Here is a 24,312-nt window from a genome sequence, read left to right on the forward strand (position 1 = left end):
CCAAACACACCTTCCATGTGGAACAGCAACTTACTTGTACTTCTTGCAATCTAGTATACTGTATTCGCTGCTCACGATGCGGTCTCCTCCACATTGGGGAGAGCAAACGCAGCTTGGGTGACCGCTTTGAGGAACACCTCCGTTCACACCGTAAGTTTGCCCCCGAGCACCTGTCGTTTTTATTCACCGCCCCATTCCAACTCGGACCTCACCGTCCCCAGCCTCTTGCATTATTCCATGGAAGCTCAACATAAACTCGAGGAACAGCACCTGATCTTCCGATTAGGCACTTTACAGCCTTCCGGACTCAATATCGAGTTCAACAATTTCAGATCATAACCTCGGTCCTCATTATATTTTTATATATATTTTATCCACACCTTTGTTTTGGCCTTTCCCCCCCCTTTCCTTTTTTATTCTCTCTCCCACATGGCAGCTGTCTCCCATTCTGCCGAACATTTCACACATAATCTAGAGCTGCCCTTTGTGTCCACTAGTCCCATCACCATCTCGTCTCGTTTTGAATACCTCTTAATATTTCTTCTCTTTTGTTCTCTCCCATCCCGGCCTCTGAATCTATTTCATTCCCTGTGCCTCTTTAGTTTTCATAAAGGGTTTTGACCCGAAATGTTGATTCTAATTTCTCTCCACGGATGCTGGCTGGCCTGCTGAGTTTTTTCAGCATTTCCTGTTGTTATCACTTTACAGTTCTCTGCTTTAAATGTCACCTCCCACATGTCTGTCCATTTCATCAGCCTGTCTCTGCCCTCCTGAAGCCAGCTGCTATCCTCCTCAATACTTAATACAATTTCAAGTTTACGACATTTCCAACCGTGCTCTAAGCAGACTTGCTGTTTAGATAAAAGAAATGTAAAACACATGGGTTTCATTTTCCAGCAAAGGGGCTTGAAAGTTATAGTTTCAAAGACGTTTGCACAATTTATTTTTTTGGTCTCTGAAGCAAACGACATTGATTTCAAGGCACAGTTTCATTTGCAACACAATACTAGGCTAAGAGGTTGTTTGTATGCTCCTTTTCTCACATTGTGCTTGTGAACACGCCACTAATTTATAGTTTAGGAGATGCTACGTGGAACCTAGTATTTTAGTATCTCATGCATTTTAAGAGATTGTATCGAATTATATTAATAAATGAATTTCTGAAAATTAAGCTGATATTGCACCTCTAACTTTAACTGTCTAAAGGAAATTGGATAAAAGCTTGAACAGAAAAAACTTGCTGGTCAATGTGGAAAAAGCAGATGAAAGGTCTTAATTGGATTAGCCTTTCAAGGAGCCGCCACAGGCAGGTTGGACCCAGGGGCCTCCTCCTCTGATCTACGTATTTTTCATTTTATGATTCTAACTGTTGTGATACTCAAATATTGAGTTCATTTTACAGTTTAAAACTTATCAGAGAGATAGCAAGAATGCATTTTCACTCAATATGTTTATCCTCAGTCCTGGTTCAGATGTCCTGCTCTTACTGTCAGTGGTTAAATTCCTCATTGTCTGAGGTGAAGCGATTCTGATCTGAAACCACAGGTTTCTGTTGTAAGCATTTTCTGTCTATGGTAACTTCAGCCTGAAATATTTTCACATTCTTTGCTTAACGCTATATACATTATCTTCTTTTTACCATGCAGATTGCCCCCAAAAAGCCGCAGCTTCCCTCATCTGTCCTCGTAACTGAAGTCCCTTCCCCGGTATATTACTGGCAAATCTCCACTTAACCGTCTCTGCTCCAAGGAGAACAATCGCATATGCTCTAGTCTCTCCACGTAACTGATGTCACTCATTCCTGATATATTAAAGGAAACTCACCCCTTAACCTTCTCTGCTCTAATGAGAAAGAAACCCTGTTTCTCTAGATTCTCCACATATCTGAAGTTGTTCAGCACTGGTAGCATTCTGGCGACTCTCTGCTTAAACCTCTATGCTCTAAAGAGAACAAACCCAGCTTTTCTATTCTCTCAACATAACCAAAGTCACTAAGATTAGAACTATCCGTACAGTTGCCTCTGCTACATCCCAGAATTCCCCTGGTCACAACGTTCAAACTCCTCTGAGGCTCCTCCCTCTCCAAGATCTGATACTCTGTCTATCCCCAATATCTCTCCTACCCCTACATATGCTTATCCGATGTTTAGTTTCCTGTGAAACCCACCACCTTGGCCTTGACTTTATTCTCAGTAAACAGCTGACCATCTAATAAATGAAAGTACAGAGTTCCAGTCTGCTACTGCAACATACATGTTGCTGGTTTATCCAAGAAATAATTAATTGTTCGGTTGAAAGTGTATAGGAAAAATTACCACAATGTATTGCTTTCAATGTGTTTAAACAGATTCTTGGTTCTGATTCACTATGCTTACTAACAGGGTTAAATAACCCTCTGTCCGAGGTGAATTATTTCTGAGCTGAATCCATACGCTCAGGTTTGCAGCATTTGCTGTTACTGTGAATTTCAGCCTGAATTTCAATAGAATGAAATGGAATTTAGAAAGCAGAAAGAGGCCATTAACCCCAACAGTTCAGTGCTGTTGTTTACACTCCGAACCATCCTCCTCCCACTCAAATTCAGCTGACACTATCAGCATATCGTCCAACTCCTTTCTCCCTCATGTTGCCAACTAGTTTCAAATTAAAAGGTTCTATTTTATCAGCCTCAACTACTCCACGTGATACCGTGTTCCATTTTCTGACCACTATCTTGGTAAAGAAGAGTCTCGTCAATTTCTGATTGGATAAGTTGAACTAAATGCTCGTCTCTCCGATTTGAAACGCTCTGTTAAATATGTTACTGGACTGGATTTGGAGTATAGTGTATTTTCTCAGGAGAATAGTGGAGTATATTGGTCTCCCGATCGCTCAGTTAGTGCCTGCAGTGCACAGCTAAGCAGTACATCAAAGGAAGACACAATGACCAACATCCGCTCCTGGCTGAGCTTCCTGATCAAGGGGAGGTACTGGCGCTAACATTAGGCTCAGTGCTCCGAGGCCACTGAAGGAAGCCTCGGTCAAATATCGTGATGTAGCTCTTAGATATCTGTTGCATGCTGGTAAGTGAGGATGTGCGGTATGCGGGCGCCGTTCTGCCGGGCTCAGGACCCAGCCATTTACGGCTGTACTGTTTGGATTGAATGCAATAAAAACCTGCACAATCCACACGGGGAAAAGAGGGGAAATAAACCGGGGTTAGACACTTGCATTATCTCGCAGAGCCTGCAGCAGGGCACCAAACCTCAGATCAAGCAAACCACTCAGTGTCTGCAATCAAACATGAACAGATAATGCGTTGGCCTATTGGAGGGTGGCATTCGCAAATCAGCATCTTCAAGAGATTTACAGAGAGAAAATGGATGAGAACATTTGTAACACAGTCAGTGTACATTTTAGTAAATATATTTTTAGCTAGTTCGTTGGTACTGAGAAACTGTTATTTCTGTTAACAGCTTTGTTCCTCTTTTTTTCAACGGAAGCTCCTTCGAATTGAAACCGCTCGCATCCTTTACTGTTCTCTTCAATGCTGGCGATTTTAAGTTTTTTTGCATACTTTTCAGTCACTTTGCAAATTTGTATTTCAATTTCAGTCGCTTTGTGATATTTCTGAGCCTGTGTGTACTGTCTGTACCAGTTAACATTTCTGGTGAGGAATTCAGGCAGCGTTCAGATTTAGGATCTTATATTTACCGCAATTCCTCATTCAGTAAGCTAGGTTTGGCAATGTCAGAGATACCCACCTTTAAAATAGGCGGGGACTAATAACCATCAAAAAACACATCATGTTCAATCTCAAATCTCACCGATAATGCCTCCAGCCATTCCAGAATGGAGCTCTGCCACTTCCATTGTGTTTTTGTTTTGTGATATGGCAGCAGGTGGAGAACAGCAATGGTGCTCAGTATTTGCACACACACTTCACTCATCTGCTTTACTCTTGTTACAGTGATGGATTTAATTAGTCAAGAATTGATCTTTTCTGAATTTGACCAACTTTTCCCGAGTTTTTTTGTCACGCTGCGCAAGGGCACATCTTGAAACTGGACATGGATTATTGCATTTATTTGCAAACGGACACCCCGATAGAACTCATTTAACTGAATAATAGATTTTTACACCACTGAAGGAGGCCATTTGGCCCATCGTGCCTGTAACAGGCTTTTCTAAAGAGCTGCTCAAATTAGTCCCACACCCGAGCATTTAATCACAGCCCTGTTAATTATTACTTTTCAATGCATGTACAGTTGCCCTTTGAACCTCCTGTGGAATCTAATTCCAGCTTACAGTCAGTTGTGCGTTCGAAATCTTAACCGCCCTTTGTTTAAAATAAGTCTCCTCATTTCGCTTCTCATGTTTTTGCCAATTATTTTTAATTGTTCACGTCCGGTTAGGCACTCACTTGAGCTGAGATCCCTTCAAATGGAAATTGGACGGTTACATTAGAGAAAAAGCAATAGAAAAATAGGCTGACAAGCTGAAATGAAGTAGATGGAATGGGAAGAGACTCATGTGGTGTGTAAACACCAGACCAAATCGATGGACCGAATGTCGTATTTCTGTGCTGTATATGCTATGTAATTCTCTGTAGTGAATGACTCTATCAAAACCCATCATGATTTATAATAGCACTATTATAGATACCCTTAACATTCTCTGCTCTCAGGATAATAATCCCAGCGTGCCCAGTCTCTCCCCAGAAACGAAGTCCGTCACCCATAGTATCATCCTGGTATTGTTACCATTCCCAAGGCTTTGGCATCCTTACTAAAGTGTAATTTCTGAATTGGGACACAATACTCCAGTTGAGACCCAGCCAGAGCCTAGCAAATGGTTACCATGACTTTCTGAGATGAAACCACGGGCATCTGTTTTAAGCATTTGCTTTCAATGTTAACTGCAGCCTTAGATATTTTTAGATACTTTGTTATCAGTTTTTGTTTCTCTTTCTTCTTCCATTCAGATTACACCTGCATCGTGATATTTGAGACTGTGCTAAAAAAAATTGTAACAGCCCCGGTGCCTAGTGAATTCAAACACCATTCAGTACTAATAAGTTAGATTGCATTCCTCCTTCAGTGTGTTCGAGTTTTCCATTTCATTGACATATAGATCGCCACCGTGGTTGGAGACTAATGTCATTCAATAATGATAGTGCTGCAGATGCTCGTTGTTCTCAGCATTTATAACTTAATCTGAAAATAAGACCTTTGGACAATTGTGTATGTAAACCGTCAGGGCTCTGCTCATGCATCCCCTGTGCAATTTGATATTTATGCTCATATTGCCTATCCTCCTTATTCCTTTCAAAGTGCATCACTTCATACTTCTGTACATTAAATATCAAACATTTGGCCATCCCCTTCGCTTCCCAGTATCTATATGTCCACATATATCTAGCCAACTTTATTTAATGGTTCGTCTCTATTTCCCTTAAAACATGGATTCCATGAAGGAAAGCCAGGTCCTATTCTATAGCTGCATTACACACTCTCACAACCTCTGCCTTTGTTATTTTGGTTAATATTTCAGTCCTTCATTTACCGCTTCACCAACCAGTAGAAAAAATATACAGCGATTTACCTGAACAAAACCCATCATAATTTTGATCTCCTCCATCGAATCTTCTCTTAACATTCTCTACTGAAATGTAAATTCCTTTCCACTCCCTATATGTTAATGACGTGTATTCAATTGTATTAATAACTAAATTGTAACTTTCTAAAGGGAACCGGACAAATACTTGAAAATGTAAAAATGCAGGGCTATGAATAAAGAGCAGATGGGAGAGACTAATTGGATATCACCTTCAAAGAGCCAGCAAAGGCACGATGGTTGAATATCCTCCTCCTGTACTGACTGAATGTAATTGTGGTGGAATTTGAAAATTGAATTAATGATGTCCTTTCAATGTATTAGAAAGACTGCCACAATGTATTTTCATTCAATATGTTTGAAGATATTCTATGTTTTGACGCACTGTTTTTACTGTTTACGCACGGTGAAGCGCTGTTGAGCTAAAACCACATTTATCCTTTATAAACTTATTCGGTCATTATCAACAAAACAACAACAGCAACTTATACATTTATATAGCGCCTATAACGTAGTAAAATATCCTAAGGCACATCACATTAGTGTTATAAAAAATCAAAATTTACACGGAGCCATACAAGGCGATATTAGCGCAAGTGAGTAAAAGCTTGGCTGGAAGAGGTGAGTTTTAAGGAGAGTCTTAAAGGAGAATTTATTCAGTTATGGAGGGTGAATTCATAACAAGGGAGCAGGATATTAAAACTGGTGCCACGTAATTTTGAATGAAATTATGAAGTACTTAAACACAAAATGTGGTGTAATTCTGGAACTCTCTGTATTAAGTGTCTACCTACATTATGTGTTCATGTTCTGGATTAGGCGATGAAGAACATGGGCCAGAATATCACCAACTCAATCACGCTGTGAAAGGTCCATGGAACAATGCACGGCAGTCAGTCTGAATATTTAACTTTAAAATGTGTTTGCGTTCGAATAACTGATACATATCATCTCTTTTTAGTGATTACTGTGGTTAGGCAGATCGTTTCTCAAGGTGAGCATCTACGTTTTTCTCTAAAATAACGAAATTGAGCAATTAATGTTCAAACTGCTGAATAATATGTGTGTAAATTGAATTGACTGCTCTAACCAATCGGGCTGTGAAAGTGATAGCGGTAATACAAGTCTGCATCACAGCAGCTGTCAATTCGAAGCTACTGTAAGAGATGTCGCTGTTTTCTGAAACTTCCGTCAGAGATAGTAGGAAAACTAAAACAAATGTAGGAGAATGATCTAGATTCAATGTAAGTAAAGTAAATTGTGATGGAGAAGCTAATGATATAAAAATATACAAATTACCAGGAATCGATGGATGCCACCCGAGGATTTTAAAATAAGTAGGAGAGGACATTGCTGATGCGTTATTCAGGATCTTCCAAAACGCTCACTATTGAGGATTTGGCCCATTGGATTGAAAAGTTGCCAGATACATGACATTATGTAATGGGGAAGGAAAAATCAATTAGGAAACATTGAACTCCTTGGTCTGGCTTCAGCTGTGGGAATGCAATACAATCTATTATTAGGGACAGAGTGACTGAGCATTTGGACAGATATGAACTGATCAGAGAGATCCAGCATCGATTTGTAAAGGGTAAGTCATGTCTATCAAACCTAGTTGCTCTTCTTGAGGAGGAACCTAACGTGGTCAATTAATGACAGTCTATGCATGTTAATTTTCTGGACTTTCAGCAGGCATTCGAATAGCTTGTGCATGCAATAGAAGGCAATCTATTGACTTGGGTAGGAAATGGTTATTTCGTTGGAGACTTTTTGTAGGGATGATGGCTTTGCACTCAAATTGGCAGCATATGACTGATGGTGTCCCCCAGGGATCTGTACTGGGGCCTCAGCTTTTCACTAAAACTATAAGTTACTTGGATGAAGGAATGGAGAGCCGTATATCTAAGTTTGCTGGCGAAACGAAGTAACTTGGAGCAGTAAATAATGCACACGTGAGCAGAAAGTTGTAAAGGGACATTAATAGATTGTGGGGAGAGTGAAAACTGCAGCAGATTGAATTTAAAGTGAATAAGTGTGAGCTCTTCTACTTTGCGCGCAAAAAAGTAGTTTCGTTTATTTTCTCATTGGTTACAAGTTCGGAAAAGTGAATGAGTGGAGTGATTTAGAGGTCAAAGTAGAGAAATGTCTAAAATCTCGTGCACAGCTAGGAATATGATTAAAAGTTTTAATTGATTGTACGCCTTGATTAAAAAGAGCTGGAATACAAAGCAATGGAAGTGAAGTTGCAACTGTACAGGGCCTCGTCTTGAGAAACTGCATTCAGTTCTGTGCATCGCACCTCAGGAAGGTTATATTGGCCTTGGAGGGGGAGCAGCGCAGATTCAGCAGAATGATACAGGAGCTAAAAGGGTTAAATTATGATGACAGGCTCCATAGACGAAGCTTGTATTGCATTGATTGTAGAAGGTTAAGAGGTGAAGTAATTGAGTTGTTTAAGCTGATTCAAGTATTTTATCTGGCAGTCAGAAACGATATTTGCTCTGGTAGGATAGTCCAGGGTGGGAAAGAATAACCTTAAAATTACAGCAAGCCGCTTCAAGGGTTATATCCAGAAGCACTTCCTTACACAAAGGCTAGTGGAAAGCTTGAACTATTCCCCAAAAAATCTCTTGGGACTCGGTCAGTTGAAAATTGCAAAACTGAGATTGATCTGTTTTTGTTAAGCATGGGTGTTAATGTTTAAGCAACCAAGATGGCCAGATGGAGGTAGGACACTGATTATGCATGATCGAATTGAATACAGGAACATGCTCGTGGGCCAGAATGGCCTATTGCTATTTATGTCATCCTATGTCTTTATGCTGCTTTCTGTAACAAAAGTTCACACATCACTCCAGGTGGAAAATATATCTTGTTTAGGTGCTTAGTGGATAACACTGAACTCAATCAACCAGAGATTCCCCCCCCAACTCGCTTAATCTTGCAGTTACCATTCGCAACATTCTGCTGCTATCTCCAGAATTTATAATGTCTCAGAACTTAGTGTCGCCAGTAAACTTGGATATCTGGATCGTTATCCATTCCTGTAACGTATAGATCAATGCAGTTTAATCATGAGGTCGCACTACAGAATTCTGTGACACGAATTGTCACATCCTGCCTATTCGATTGCATGCCCATTACATGCTCCTCGGTAAGTCTTGAGTTCTAACCAATTCTCTACCAAAGTCAATAGCTTGCCATTTATTCCAATTGTCAAATGTTCTAATTAATAACTTATTCGGAGCTAACCAATGGATCTTTCTGCTAACAGCCCAAATCCCAACATCTGGCATGAGTCAGATATAGGCTGGATGAGATCAATAATATATATTCCACCAGTCCCATATCCCTTTTACTGATTCTCTCTTTTCTGTAATACCCTCTCCGGTACTTAACCCCGCACCTTCAACTGCCATTAAACCAACATTTCACAGTCTCTTGCATTTCCAAGCTTGAAATATTCGCCATTAAGTCCACAGTGGCCCTCTGTGCCTCTCCTAGCATTCTCCTAAAAGCCCATCGCGAGCTCTGTCAATCGTTTCATAGGAGCATCAACACCAAATCCCGCTTCTACTCTGTTACTGATCCACACACGCATCATTCCTGCTGAGGCCTAATCCAGCAATCTATTTAACCATTCCAGTCCAGTATCCCTCCAATATACCCTTCTACTCCGCAATGAACCAACCAGCGCTTCTACCAATTTCCATCCAGCATGAAGACTCACTATAAGAGATATGTATATGTATAAAGTGTGAAATCTCAGTCAACGTCAAAAGCTCAACGCTGCCCACCATCAATCACGTGGATGCCCCGCTCCTTGGTGGTGAATGAGACTTCGCTCACAATGGCAACATCTTGAACCATGTGGAAGGCTCCCGACATGCCTATGCAATGCATCAGCTGTCCCACCAAAGCCACTGAGGTACCTCTGTGACATTCATTAAGTCACATCCTAGACTCTTCCCTGCACTTCTGAAAGAGCCAAGGTAACATAAGAACATAAGAACATAAGAAATAGGAGCAGGAGTAGGCCAATCTGCACCTCGAGCCTGCTCCGCCATTCAATAAGATCACGGCGGATCTGATCATAACCGCCAATCCATTTTCACAGAACCATCTCCTGAATCTAAGAGAATTAGACACACGAAATAGGAGCAGGATCAGGCTACACGGCCCCTGGGCCCGCTCCGCTACCCATAGGGCCATGACCGATGCGAACCTAGACTCATGTCCAAGTTCCTGCCCGCACCCCGTAACCCTTAAATTCCCTTTACTACTAGGAAACTGTCTATTCCTGCTTTAAATTTATGTGATGATGTAGCTTCTGCAGGTATTTGGGGCAGCATATTCCATGGACCTACCACCATCTGAGTGAAGTAGTTCCTACTCATCTCAGTTTTGAAAGAGCAGCCCCTTATTCTAAGACTATGCCCCCTAGTTCTAGTTTCACCCATCATCGGGAACATCCTCCCCGCATCCACCTGATCCAACCACTTCACAATCTTATATGTTTCAATAAGATCGCCTCTCATTCTTCTGAACTCCAATGAGTAGAATCACAGAAATCACAGAAACCCCACAGTGCAGAAACAGGCCATTTCGGCCCATCGAGCCTGCACCGACACATTTCCCACCCGATCCACGTAACCCCTACACCAACACATATCCCACCCTATCCCCATAACCCCACGTATTTAATCCCCCTAACACTAAGGGTCAATGTATCACTGCCAATCAACCTAACCCGCACATCTTTGGACTGTGGGAGGAAACCGGAGCACCCAGAGGAATCCCACGCAAACATGGGGAGAATGTGCAAACGCCACACAGGCAGTCGCCGGAGGCCAGATTCGAACCCGGGTCCCTGGCGCTGTGAGGCAACAGTACTAACCACTATGCCACCGTGCTAGTCTCGTGGTAGTCCCAATCTACCCAGCCTCTCCTCATATGTCCATCCCCTCATCCCCGGGATTAACGGAGTGAACCTTCGTTGTACTGACTCGAGAGCAAGTATGTCCTTTCTCAAGTATCAAGGTGCATTATTCCAGGTGCGGTCTCACCAATACCTTGTACAACTGAAGCAATACCTCCTTATTTTTATATTCTATCCCCCTAGCAATGAAAGCCAACATTCCATTGGCCTTCTTAATCACTTGCTGCACCTGCATACTAACCTTTTGAGTTTCGTGCACCAGGACCCCCAGGTCCCTTTGTACTTCAGTACTTTCCAGTTTCTTGCCATTAAGATAATAACTTGCTCTACGATTTTTCCTGCCAAAGTGCATAACCTCACACTTTCCAGTATTGTATTCCATCTGCCAAATCTCTGCCCACTTACTTAGCCTGTCTATTTCCCTAGCAGGTTTTTTATGTCCTCCTCACTCACTACTTTCCCTCCCATCTTAGTATCATCTGCAAACTTTGATATGTTACACTCGGTCCCCTCCTCCAAATCGTTAATATAGATTGTAAAGAGTTGGGGACCCAGCACTGACCCCTGCAGAACACCACTAGTTACTGATTGCCAGTCTGAGAACGAAACATTTATCCCAACTCTCTGCCTTCTGTTAGATAGCCAATCCTCTATCCATGCCAGAATATTACCCCCAATCCCGTGATTTTTTACCTTAAGCAATAATCTTTTGTGTGGCACCTTGTCAAATGCCTTTTGGAAGTCTAAATACACTACGTCCACTGATTCCCCTTTATCCACCCTATATGTTACTTCCTCAAAGAACTCCAGCAAATTTGTCAAACATGACTTCCCCTTCATAAAACCATGCTGACTTTGTCCTATTAAATTATGATTATCCAAATGTCCTGTTACTGTCTCCTTAATAATGGACTCCAAAATTTTACCTACCACAGATGTTAGGCTAACCGGTCTATAGTTTCCAGCCTTCTGTCCACTGCCCTTCTTAAATAAGGGCGTTACATTAGCAGTTTTCCAGTCTGTCGAGACCTTTGCTGATTCCAGTGAGTTTTGGAAAATTATTACCAATGCATCCACAATCCCTACCGCCACTTCGCTCAAGACCCTAGGATGTAAGCCATCAGGTCCAGGTGATTTATCCGCCTTGAGTCCCATTATTTTACCGAGTACCACTTCCTTAGTGACTTTGATCGTGTTTAGCTTCTCCCCCCCCCCTTTAGCCCCCTGTTTGTCCAGTGTTGGGATATTCTTAGTGTCTTCTACTGTAAAGACTGATGCAAATATTCATTCAGTGTTTTTGCCATCTCCATATTTCCCACCATTAACTTCCCGGTCTCATCCTCTAAGGTATCAACATTTACTTCAGCCAACCTTTTTCTTTTTATATATCTATAAAAACTCTTACTATCTGTTTTTATATTTTTTGCTAATTTACTTTCATAATCTATCTTCCCTTTCTTAATCAATCTTTTTGTTATTTTTTGCTGTCTTTTAAAGTTTTCCCAATCCTCTATCCTCCCACTAGATTTGGCTACTGTATATGCCATTGTTTTTAGTCGAATACTGTCCTTAATTTCTTTACTTAGCCACGGATGGCTGTCTTTTCTATTACACTCTCTTCTTCTCAGTGGAATATATTTTTTTTGGAATTTGTAAAATAACTCCTTAAATGTACACCACTGATCATGTATCGTCTTACCCTTTAATCTATTTTCCCAATCCACTCGACTCAATTCCGCTCTCATACCTTCATAGTCTCCTTTATTCAAGCTTAGCACGCTTGTTCGAGATCCAACCTTTTCACCCTCTAAATGAACATGGAATTCAACATGGTCACTCATTCCAAGGGGATCCTTTACTGGGACATTTTTAATTAATCCTGTCTCGTTACACAGGACCAGATCAAAGGTTGCTTGCCCCCTGGTCGGTTCAGTTACATACTGCTCAAGAAACCCATCCCTAATACACTCAAAGAACTCATCCTCAAGGCAGCCTTGCCCAATTTGATTTGTCCAATTAATATGATAGTTAAAATCCCCCATAATTATAGATGTTCCCTTATTACAAGCCTCAACTATTTCCTGATTGATACTCTGTCCAACAGATTTGCCACTGTTCGGAGTCCTATGGACTACGCCCACTAGTGTTTTTTTCCCCTTATTATTCCTTACCTCCACCCAATCTGTTTCATTATCCTGATCTTTTGACCCAATATCATTTCTCTTTATTACAGTGATTCCTTCCTTTATTAACATAGCCACCCCAACACCCCTTCCTTCCTGCCTGTCCTTCCTGGTCGTTAAATAACCTGGTATGTTTAATTCCCAGGCATTGTCACCCTGCAGCCATGTTTGTGTAATGGCTACAAGATCATACCCATATGTAGTTATTTTTGCCATTAACTCATCTATTTTGTTACGAATGCTACGTGCATTCAGATAGAGAACTTTCAAATATGTTTTGTGACACTTAGTTCCTGCTTTTGCCCTTTTTATTACTTTACCTTTTACTCCATACCTTCTGCCCCTTCCTGACACGCTCTGGTTTTTAATTTCCCCACTGCTACCTAAGCCTATGACCTTCTCTGTTGTCATTTTTATTATTTGCTCTCTAGGAACCTCCCCCCCCCACTAACTTTACATTTCTCAGGGAGGGCAGAAAAACCACGGTTTAACATCTTATTAAAGGATGGTATCTCCCACAGTGCAGAACTCCCTCAGCATTGCATTGGGATGTCGGCCTAGATTATGAAGTCAACTGTTTGGAATGGGGCTCGAAAGCACAATCGTCTGACACAGACAGGAGAGACTGAGACACAGTGAGCCAAGTTAAACACTTTTCTTTTCTTTACTGCACTGATGATCGCATGACACAAAGAGTAAGAATAGCGAGATGCATTTCCAATCATTTTGACGAGTTATCGCAGCATTTGGTTGCAACTTTAGATGCCAAACATGTGCGTTAGCGCCATCTGTCGGCGAGACAATGCAGATCATCCATATCAATCCTTTTATATTTCGCTGGATGACAGCATCATAAAAACAGAAAATCTTACAGCACAGATGGGGCCATTCGGCCGGTTGTGAATGTGCCGGCTCTTTAAGACAGCTGTCCAATTTAATCGCAACCCCCATCCTTTTCCGTCAATCATGCAAATGAATCCTCTTCAAGATCGCGTTGTGCAAGTTCGGATGTAATCAACTCCCACCATCCTCTCAGGTTGTGTGTTACAGATGTTAAATATACTCTGTCTGAAAATATTTCTCAACCTTTCCTCTCTACTTCGTTGGCAAATAACTTAAATCAGTGACCTCTGTTTACTCACCCACTTGTCACGGGTCCCAAATTGCTCTATCAAAACCCTTCATAATGTTGAATGTCTCTCTTAAGTCACCTCTTAGCCTTCTCATACTCGAAACATAGGAACAGCAGGAGGCCATTTAGCGCCTCGAGCCTATTCCGCCATTCAACGAGATCATGGTTGCTCTGTGACCTCAGTCCATATATCTGCCTTTACCACATATCCCTTAATATCTTTGGTTAACAGAAAACTATCAATTCCAGATTTAAAATTAATTATTGATCTAGCATCAACTGCTGTTTGTATAAGAGAGTTCCACACTTCTACCAACCTTTGTGTGTAGAAGTGTTTCTTAACTTCATTCCTGAAAGGTCTGGCTCGATTTATAGGCTATTTACCCTTGTCCTAGACTCCCTAATCAGTGGAAATATTTTATCTATAATTATTCGAACAGTTCCCTTTAATATCTTGTAAACTTGGATCAAATCACTTGCCTGTATTTGAATCGATTTTTCAGTTTTGTCAATACATTAATGCTACTAATATAGCTTTGTAATGTTTATGCTTCCATCTAGAGTGCTTAAAATGCTGCATTTTCTTGTTCTAAGGAGAACAATCGCAGAGCCTCCAAACCCTGCCCGTAACAAACGTCCCTCTTCTATGGTATCATCCTTATAATCCTCATTCAAGGCCTTGAAATCCTTCCTAAAAAGTGGTGCATAGAATTGTATACAATAATCAAGATGAGGCCTAAACATTGATTGATAAATGTTTAGCTTTTTTGTATTCAATGCCCCTATTTACCAAGCCAATATCCCAACGCTTTCTTAACCACCTTAGCCACTTGCCCTGCAACACTCACCGATTTGTGACTATGCACTTCTAGATTACTCTGCTCTTGCACCCCTTCTAAATAGAGCTATTTCTATTTTACGGCCTATGCACGTTGTTGCTCACAAATTGCATCGCTTCACATTGATCCACATTAAACAGTATCTGCTATGTATCTGCCATTTTCAACCGGTCTATCTATGTGCTCCGGAATACCGCTGCTATCCCCCTCATTATTTATATCCTCATCCGCAAACTTCGAAATTGTACTCTTTATAACCCAGTCCATGGGCTAGATTTTCAGTCGCTTGCGCCAGCAGTTAGCGCCTTAAGAGAAGTGGTTTTTGGGCGCTATGCGTGTAGCGCCCGGGAGCAGCGCAGTTTGCGCCCCGCCCGAAATTAAGTTGCCCGTTAGCGCCGGCGCAAAATTTAGCACCCGCCCGGATGCGCGCGCAGAAAATGACGTCACATCCTCGTGCAACGCCCTTTGTGCGCCCCGATTCCAAACTTCAGTCGGACTCCCCATTGTGCGGCTGGCGGCTGGAGCGTTTGGAAAAAGGAACGCAACACAACCAGCGCGGGCCCCGGGGGGCGCAAATTAAAGGGGACGTAATCTGCAGTATAAAGGCCAGCCTTTTTTCAGAAAACACTCTTGTGCAACGCATTTCTGGAGACACAACAAGGAGGATAGCTAACTGGTTTCAAGCAGCAAGAGCCAGGTATTTTTGGACTCAGGCCAGAGCGCTGCAAGTGGCCTTTTGGAAATTAGAGTGTTTGCCAGGATTTGATGGGGGTTGCATGGGGTGCCAACGCGGAGCTGCAGCTCCATGTCCATAGGGCTCGCAGACGCATTGTGAGAGGGGCAGCCCTGGCTAGAGGCAGAGGGGGCTACAGGCGTCGGCCACGTAGGCCTTACCCAGTCAGGCTATACTGCCAGCAGCGCTCCTACCTAAACATGAGTGCCGCGCGATGTGTTAAAAGGCTCCGATTCCGAAAGGAGGTGATTGCAGACATCTGCCACCTGCTTCGCCGAGATCTGCGGCCAAAGCTCAGGTGCAGGACGTCTCTGTCGGTGGAAGTGAAGGTGACGGTGGCATTGAACTTCTATGCCACCGGCTCCTTCCAATACACTGCTGGGGACATAGCAAACATCTCCCAGTACGGCGCACATCGCTGCATCCGCCAGGTGACCAAAGCACTGTTCAGAAGGAGAAGCCAATTCATCTCCTTCCCCATGGCCCTGGAGAGCCAGCATCAGCGCGCATTGGAATTTTCCAGACTCGGGGAATTCCCCTTGGTGCAGGGCGCCATTGACTGTACTTTGGCTTTGCGGGCCCCTCTGGAGCATGGCGAGCAGTATCACAACAGGAAGGGCTACCATTCTCTGAATGTGCAGCTGGTCTGTGACCACAAGCAGCGCATCATGGCAGTCAATGCCAGCTTCCCAGGCAGCAGCCACGATGCCTTTATCCTGCGGCAGAGTACTGTGCATGACATGTTCCAGGCACAGCCTCCCCCAAGAGGATGGCTACTCGGGGACAAAGGCTATCCTTTGTGCACCTGGCTCATGACCCCGCTCTGCGCGCCCAGGACCGCTGCTGAAGAGGCCTACAACGAGAGCCATCAAACCACCCGCAACATCATTGAGCTAACTATTGGGGTCCTCAAGCAGCGGTTCCGCTGCCTTGATTGCTCCGGAGGAGCTCTCCAGTATTCGCCGGACCGGGTCTCCCAATTTGTGGTGGTTTGCTGCATGCTACACAACCTGGCTATCCGCAGGACTCAGGCACTGCCACCTGACATTGGACCAGCACCTCAGGAGGAGGAGCAGGAGGAGCATGAGGAGGAGGAGGAGGAGGAGCAGGAGTACGTTCCCAGGAGGGAGCGACCAGGGCCAAGGGCCGCACGACGCCACCTTATTACACGGTACTTCTAAGCCCCCTGTCAGGGAATGGCCAGGGGCCATGAGGGAAGATGAATGCAGCCGCTCCACAAGCCCTCAGCCGGCGAAGCCAACAAACACTAAGAAGAACAACCATGGAGACTGCATGAATAAAGATAATTTTTTATTACACAAAAATGAAAAGCCCTTCCGACATGAATCCCCAAAAACAATAAACGGGCCCCACAAAAAGCCCAACAAACGACTCACTCCCAGAAACTGGGGAGGAGTCACTCCACCTTTCTTCAAACCGGGCCTCAACGTCGGCCTAACGCAAAAAATAAGCCCTCCAACAACACAACCATGGGCAAAATAAAGATGGCCACCGCCATATAAAAGTAAAGCTGCCCACACCCTCTACTGAGTGGCCCACGAGGGCGAGACCTTGCCCAGCCTTTTGCCTCCCCTGCCCGGCCTGCTGCTCCTTCGCAAGCTCTGCCCAGTGGCTGCTGCGAGGCTGGGGGAAGGCGCCTGAGGCTCAGATGCCCTTCCGCCAGATGCCGCTGGGGGGCAGCCTACACGGCGTTTGGGCCTCGAGGGGCCGTCTGCTGAGTGGCGCACCTGAGCCTGGCCACCATCAGCTGCAGCCGCTTGCCCTTGACGCCCCAGTGGGGGAATGGCGGCGACGGATGGCGCAATGTGGGCCAGCTGGCATCTGGGATGCGCTGCCTGGTGCTGTGGTGCAGTGGCACTCGGCCGGGCCCGCACTGCAGGATCCGCAACAATCAGCCGAGGGGCGGCTTGCTGGGATGGTCCAGCGCGGCGGCTGCCCTGGCGATGCCTGCCTGAGACAGCGTGTGTGGCAGCAGTGAGTGCCCCTGTGGTCCTGGTGTGCACGCGCATCACAGCCACCAGGGTCTTGATGGCATCAGTCAGCATGCGGCCAGTCGCGGCAGTTGCTGCCCCGAACTCGCGCACACTGGTCGCCAGCGACTCGATGGCCTCAGGCATGTGCCCCACCATGCTCATGAGCTCCGTGTGGCGCTGGTCCGAATCCTCGGCCATCTTATCCAGCTTCCGCACCTCCTCCGAGGTGAAGGTGTCCGGACTGGAGTCGCGACTCTCCCGCTAGGGAGGAGGGGGCCGAACTAGGGGACCCTTGCCGCGTTGGTGGCGGCGAGTGTGCCGATCAGCAGCACTCCCCTCTGATCCTTCCCCCCTTTGGGGGGAAGGCCGCGGGCCACGTGCACGGCTCCTGGGTGGCTGGACGCCACTGGTCCCAGAAGCTGCATTGCCCTGCGACAGTTCCTCCAGGCACTCGTCCAGTGAGGAGGTGTCAAGCATTTCCTCCTCTCCTGCGGGACGTGACTGTTCCCCCGAAGGTCCGGCTTGCTCCTCCTCCTCCTCCTGGTCGGAGGTGCTGTCACTGGCAGCTTCAGGGTCCTGGTCGTCACCAGCTGCAAGCAGGAATGCACAAGAGTAGCTTCAGAGTGAGGAGACGGCGTCAGTGAGGGAGTTAGGACTGGTGGCATTCAGCGCATTGGTGGGACAGTGGCAAAGGAGGTAGCTCGGATGGGCCAGTGCGACGCGAGAGGGCCAAAAGGCGAGGTCCTTACCATTGCCGGGCAGTGGAGGGTCGGATACTCCGCACGCTGTGGGGACAATCACACGGGCTCCCATGAGCACACACACGCGCTCCTCCAGCCGAGTGAGCTTCTGCAGCTTGGCGCGGCCACCCCTGGCACGCGCCTGGCGATTAAACGCTACTTTAGCCTGCAAGAGAAAGGACGGGCTGTAAGTGCGCAGTGAAGCCCTGATGTAGTGTGCACTGCCTCCCATGGTGGAATAGCTTGGACAGAGTGAAGCCCTGATGTAGTGTGCACAGCCTCCCATGGTGGAATAGCGTGGACAGAGTGAAGCCCTGATGTAGTGTGCACTGCCTCCCATGGTGGAATAGCGTGGACAGAGTGAAGCCCTGATGTAGTGTGCATTGCCTCCCATGGTGGAATAGCTTGGACAAAGTGTAGAGTGCCGAATGGCCATGTGATGCTCATGACTGTCCCAATGCTGCTGGCTGAGGGCTGGCCAATAGGACTTTCAGCTCCCTTTGCCCATCATATCAGGTGTACATGCAAGAATGAGGAGGAGACTGGAAAGGCTACTCACCTTCACAATCCTGGTCAGATCGTTGTATTTTTTACGACATTGTTTGTGGGTCCTGGGGGCATCGCCGGTAAACGTCACCCTCTGGGCGATCTGCTTCCAGGCTTTGGTGTAGTCGTGGTGGGTTGGATTCCTCCCACTCTCTGGGAACAAGATCTTGCGCCTCACCTCCAGAGCTGCGACCATTATGTCCAGATCACCCTCTGAGAAGCGCAGGGCGCGCTGACGGGCCTTCTCTGGCGTTGCCATCACTCCCTGGGGCTGAGCAGCAGTGTTGAGGCCTCTTTGCAAGGCTGCAGTGTGCAGGGCGTGGCAGCAGACCAATTCGTCCCTTCCCCCTTAAAGAGCTGGTCGGCATCACGGGGTCTGCTGTCAGTTCAAAAATGACCGCACCCGCGCGGCGCCCCGCCTGGGCGCTATCCCTCTGGACCGCCGGCTTAGCGCCTAAAGATAGGAGTGGAATGCCTCTTTTAGCGCTCCACCAATCTCTTAGGGTGAAGCCACTGAATTTCCGGCAACGGGGCGCTACTTTGGGGCGGGCGCTAACTTCGGGCGGGCGCTAAGGTTAGCGTCCCAAAACTGTTTATACTGAAAATCTAGCCCCATATGTTTTATATCGAACAACAGCTAAAATGATAATTATACTGACCAGTAGGAGGCCCCACATCATACTCTGCTCCAGTCAGAAAAAAACCGGTTCACACTCCTCTCCACCTCCTGTCGTGGAGTCAGTTCTGTATCTACGTTAGTGCCGACCTTTTAATTTCATAAGCTTGTAGTGACCGAATAAGGCTATCATGTGGTACTTTATCATATTTTTCTCGTTAAAGTCGATACACACAGCATCTCCTTCACGATTTTCAACAATACTCTTTGTTACTTCATCAAATAAATCAACCGGGTTAGTCAGACACGATTTGTCTTTAAGAAATCCGTGTTGGCTGTACCTTGTTAATCCATCTTCCTCCAGTTGAGCTTTAATTGTTCCTTGATAATGGTCTCCAGTAGTTTTCCCACTATTAATGTAAAACTGCTTGTTCTGTAGTTACCAATTTTATCCCTCTCCCCTTGCGATGTAATATTTGCTATGCTTAAGTTCACTGCAACTCTCCCATCTCCAAGGAGCAATGAAAGAAATTGGTCACTGCTTCTGCAATCTCCAACCTTGCACCCATCAGCAACCTAGGATGTGCCCATTTGTGTTGTGGACCAAAACACATTAAATCGATAAAGAGAAGAAATAATGTACCGCAAAAAATTAGTTTGTACATCAATATATTGCATCAATGGTTTTGCTGCTTTATAGCAGTGTGAAGAGAATATTATGGTAATATCCTGTTATTACCTATTGTTCGGATAAACATAACTCGCAGACAGAACCAAAATATCTGGGATGATGCTCAGGGGAAATTAGCTGGAGTGTTAGTAATCTCATAAAGTGCATTGTAACATATCACATTAACTTCAGCCAATAGGAGTTGGACCAACATTTTCAACAGACAATGGGAGAAGAGGAGAATTTTGATAGACAGCGAAATGGTATGATGTGGACTGCACTGCCTGAAAGGGCGGTGGAAGCAGATTCAATTGTAATTTTGAAAGGAATTGGATACATACTTGAAAAAGAAAGATTTGCCGGTTTATGAGGAAAGATCAGGGATGTGGTGATTGGAGTTATTTGGATAGCTCTGTGCAGGAGCTGGCACAGGCAACAAGGGTGAAATGGCCTCCTTCTGTGCTGTGAGATTCTATGTTATCATGAACAGATATTTACAGATTTAATATTGCACCGGGCTTCACTAAGAACCGCTCAGTATTGGTTTGATTAATGGGAATTACACTGAAAGTGTGTCAAAAAAACTGTCCATTCACCCCAGTTTCTGATGTTTTCACACTTCAAATTTTAATCACCTCTTCCCACCCTGCCCCCAAATCTCCCCCTGGCCTACATCTAGCCTCCACTTAGAGGCAGCAATGCCATCTCCTTCAATCACTCCACGGGACAGCGAGTTTCCATTCTCACCACTCCCTGTGTGAAGAATTTCCTCGCAATGTCTCAGCTAAACTGACAACCTGCTGACAGTAGATCACGAACCAAATGCTGAGATGTTTCTCGCGCTGGGTAGATTGGTAGTTCGGTGAGCCCATCATCGACACAGAGTGCTGAGTGAGGGGCCATAGTTAAATATTCAATCTCTCACTTTCTCTCTCTCAGACCTCCTTTCCACTTACTTTTCATTTTGCTCGCCCCTCCCATTTCTCTACACTTTCGCTCTCTCATTCCCCATTAAGTCTTAGTTTTATACACTCTGCTTGAACCATTTGAGAGGAGAGCCAACACCGGAGGAGGCGGACCTGTGTGGGAGCGGCAACGGGACCAGAGATAAGGTGGAGTGGGCGTAAAGGAACGAGGCAGAGGAGGCCCGACACGGGAGTAGGCGGACCTGTGTGGGAGCGGGAGCGGAACCTGAGAGGCAGCATTCAAAATTGTGTTGTCAGAGCGAAAGAAGTGGCGTCAGCACTAGCGAAGGAGCTGATTGGTGAGTAGCTGGTGAGTGCGTTTTTTAGACGATTATTTCTTTTTTTGAACATCACTTTTTCTTTGTTTGTAGCTTTTAGGTTTTCACTAAAGGAAGTGAGTTACTCTAAATACTTAAGTTAGTTAATCTAATAACTAGAGGCATGGCAGTGCAGCTCAGTCCCGTGGAGTGCACATCCTGTGACATGTGGTAGTCCTGGACACATCGCATACCCTGGACAACCATATGTGTAGCAGCTGTCGCCAGCTGCAGAATCTCGAGCTTGAGCGGCTGCTGGATTCACTGTGATGCATTCGCGAAGCTGAGAGTTCCATGGACAGTACGTTTTGGGAGGTGGTCACACCACAGCTTAAAAGAGTGCAGGCAGAGTGGAAATGGGTGCTGGCTAATCAGAAACAGAGTACCAGGCAGGTAGTGCCAGAGTCCCCGGAGAGCATCTCACTCTCCAACTAGTATTCCGCTCTGAGTACTGGTGAGAGCTGTGGTTCCACTGGGGAGTGCAGCCAGAGACAAGTCCATGGCACCACGTTTCCTGCCGCTGCACAGGTGGGGAGGAAGAAGAGTTGAAGAGCAATCGTGGTGAGGGATTCGATAGCTAGAGGAGCAAATAGGCGTTTCTGCGGCCGCAGCTTTGACTCCAGGTTGGTATGTTGCCTCCCTGGTGCCAGGATCAAGGATGGCACTCAGCGGCTGCAGGACAGTCTGTGGGGGGAGGGTGAACACCCAGAGGTCCTTCACCATTTTAAAACCAATGCCATCGGCAGAAAGAAGAATGAGTTCCTGCAGGCAGAGTTTAGAGAGCTAGGAGGGAGATTAAAATGCAGGAACTCAAGGGTGGCAATCCCCAGATTACTCCCGGTGCCCTGTGCTAGTGTGTACAGGAACAGGAGGATAGCACAGATGAATGCATGGCTGGAGAAATAGTGCAGCGGGGAGAGCTTTAGCTTCCAGTGGCATTGGGACCATGTCTGGGGGATGTGGAACCTGTACAAGTCGAATAGGTTAAAGCTCAACAGTGCTGGGAACAATATTTCCCCGGGGAGGTCTGCTAGTGCTTATTGGGAAGGGTTGAATCTAGCTTGGCAGGGCGATGGGCACCAGCATATATGAGCAGAAAAGAGGAAGAAGGTGCATAAAATTGTAAGTGTTTTGGATAGTACTAGAGACGAAAGTACTAGAGCAGTTATTAGAACCACATTAGATAGGAGCAGAACATGAAAGACTATTAAAATTCAAAAATGGGTTTAGAATGCATGTGCTTAAATGCACAAAGTTTGGTGAATAAGTTTGGTGAGCTACAAGCAACATTAGCCTTGTGGCAGTATGATGTTCTGGTAAGAGCGGAAACGTGACTTAAATCGTTGAGCACTGTGCACTTAGTATTCAAGGGTATAATGTGTTCAGAAAAGATAGAGAAGAATAAAAGAAGGCGGGTGGTAGTGCTGTTTAAGGACGACATTATAGTTTTGGAAAGTGAGGGAACAAGGACAGAATCCAGTTGGTTAGAGTTGAGGAGCAAAAATTGTATTATCAAACTTTTACGGGTTGTATAGGCCTCTAAATAGTGAGAGCGAGGTAAAGAGCAAATCTACAGGGATATCGCAGAGATGTGCAAGAGTTATAGAGTGGTGGTATTGGGGGACCTTAATTACCCAAATATCGGTTGGGATGATGCTACAAGATGCACTGCAGCAACTCGCCAAGGCTTCTTTGGCAGCACCTTCCAACCCACGGCTGCTTCCTCCGAGAAGGACAGGGGCAGCAGGTGCATGGGAACACCGCCAGCTCCAAGTACCCCTCCATGTCACACACTATCCTGACTTAGAAATTTATCGCCGATCCTTCATCGTATCTCGGTCAAAATCCTGGAAATCCCTGCCTAAAAGCACTGTGGGAGCACCTTCACCACATGGACTTCAGTGGTTCAAGAAGGTTGCTCACCAACACCTTCTCAAGGGCAACTAGAGAGGGGCAATAAATGCTGGCCTTACCACCGACACCCAGATCCCATAAGTGAACAAAGAAACAGCATCACTGAGATAATGCGGGTGCAATTTATATCGGGTGGAAGAGCAAAACAGGCGAAAGAAAGAGAATTGGACGCCCTTTTATCCGATTTTCCTTTCCATTTGTTTATATACGATCCCACTGGGGGCAATTTTAACCCTACTCATTCAGCAGAAATCTGGTGCTGGGCAGTTAAATTGCCTTGGCTCTTTCCTGCTCACAGCTCATGGTGAGACTTGATGGGTAATGTTGACCTAATCCACCAAAAAGGAAACAGCTGGTTTCAGGTCGGCCTCCTCTTTTACATTCCACCTGATTTTACCCTCCATTGACCTTCGTGCAGCATATAATCCTTTCACAACCTTTTGGAATTTACTTTCTTTTTACTTCGAGGAGAGTAAAATAGTCCGGGGTGAAAAGCAGTCTGCGGACCCCCTCTCACCCAATGGGTTCTTGGTTTAATCTAATTACATTGTGTGTTTGCATATCTCTCTCTGCATTGCATTCCGGCAGCACTTCACAAACTCGAGACCTGGGCGATATTACTAGAACCTGGGATTTCAAAGCAAACATGTCCTTGTTCCCCTAGTATCCCATAATAAAATCTCCGGCCTAAAACCGGACTTTGGATAGAGAACTCGAGCTGATTTAGGTTCTTTGGCTCCGTCATTTGATTTCCTACATTACAACAGCGACTACACTTCTAAAGCACTAAATCGGTGGTAAAGCGCTTTGGGACGTCCCGAGGTCATGAAAGGCACTATAGAAATAAAAGTTTTCTTTGTTTCCTTGTGATCAAATCCCTAACTCCCCTTTTGTGGAACCTATTTATCCGATGTGAAACTGTGCTTCAACACCGCAAAATCATCATTGAGATCCCAAGCTTGCACTGCACATGAAAATCCGCAGAAGCATTTCTCATTGTACTTTCCATTTATTTTACCACAGATTCGCTAGCAACACCAGTGATATCTCTTGATCAACTGAGTGGGGTGTATGTAGTAGTAGAGATGGTTACCATTACCTGCACCATGACAGGAGATTATCGCTA

General features: G+C 45.2%; 1 protein-coding gene across 1 annotated transcript in view; it reads right to left on the reverse strand.

Annotated features, from left to right (window-relative positions):
* Positions 1-9,486, reverse strand: part of LOC147088163 (Fc receptor-like protein 5) — a 162,501-nt gene extending 153,015 nt beyond the window's left edge. The window contains exon 1 of the mRNA XM_085977794.1: positions 9,396-9,486. Within this exon, the coding sequence (XP_085833920.1) occupies positions 9,396-9,486 (91 nt within the window). The remainder of the gene's footprint in view (positions 1-9,395) is intronic.
* Between the last annotated feature and the right edge of the window lie 14,826 nt (positions 9,487-24,312).

Source organism: Somniosus microcephalus, unplaced genomic scaffold (assembly GCF_052327205.1).
Source record: "Somniosus microcephalus isolate GS21.2 unplaced genomic scaffold, FLI_Smic_1.0 unresolved_chr5, whole genome shotgun sequence".
Taxonomy (NCBI): domain Eukaryota; kingdom Metazoa; phylum Chordata; class Chondrichthyes; order Squaliformes; family Somniosidae; genus Somniosus; species Somniosus microcephalus.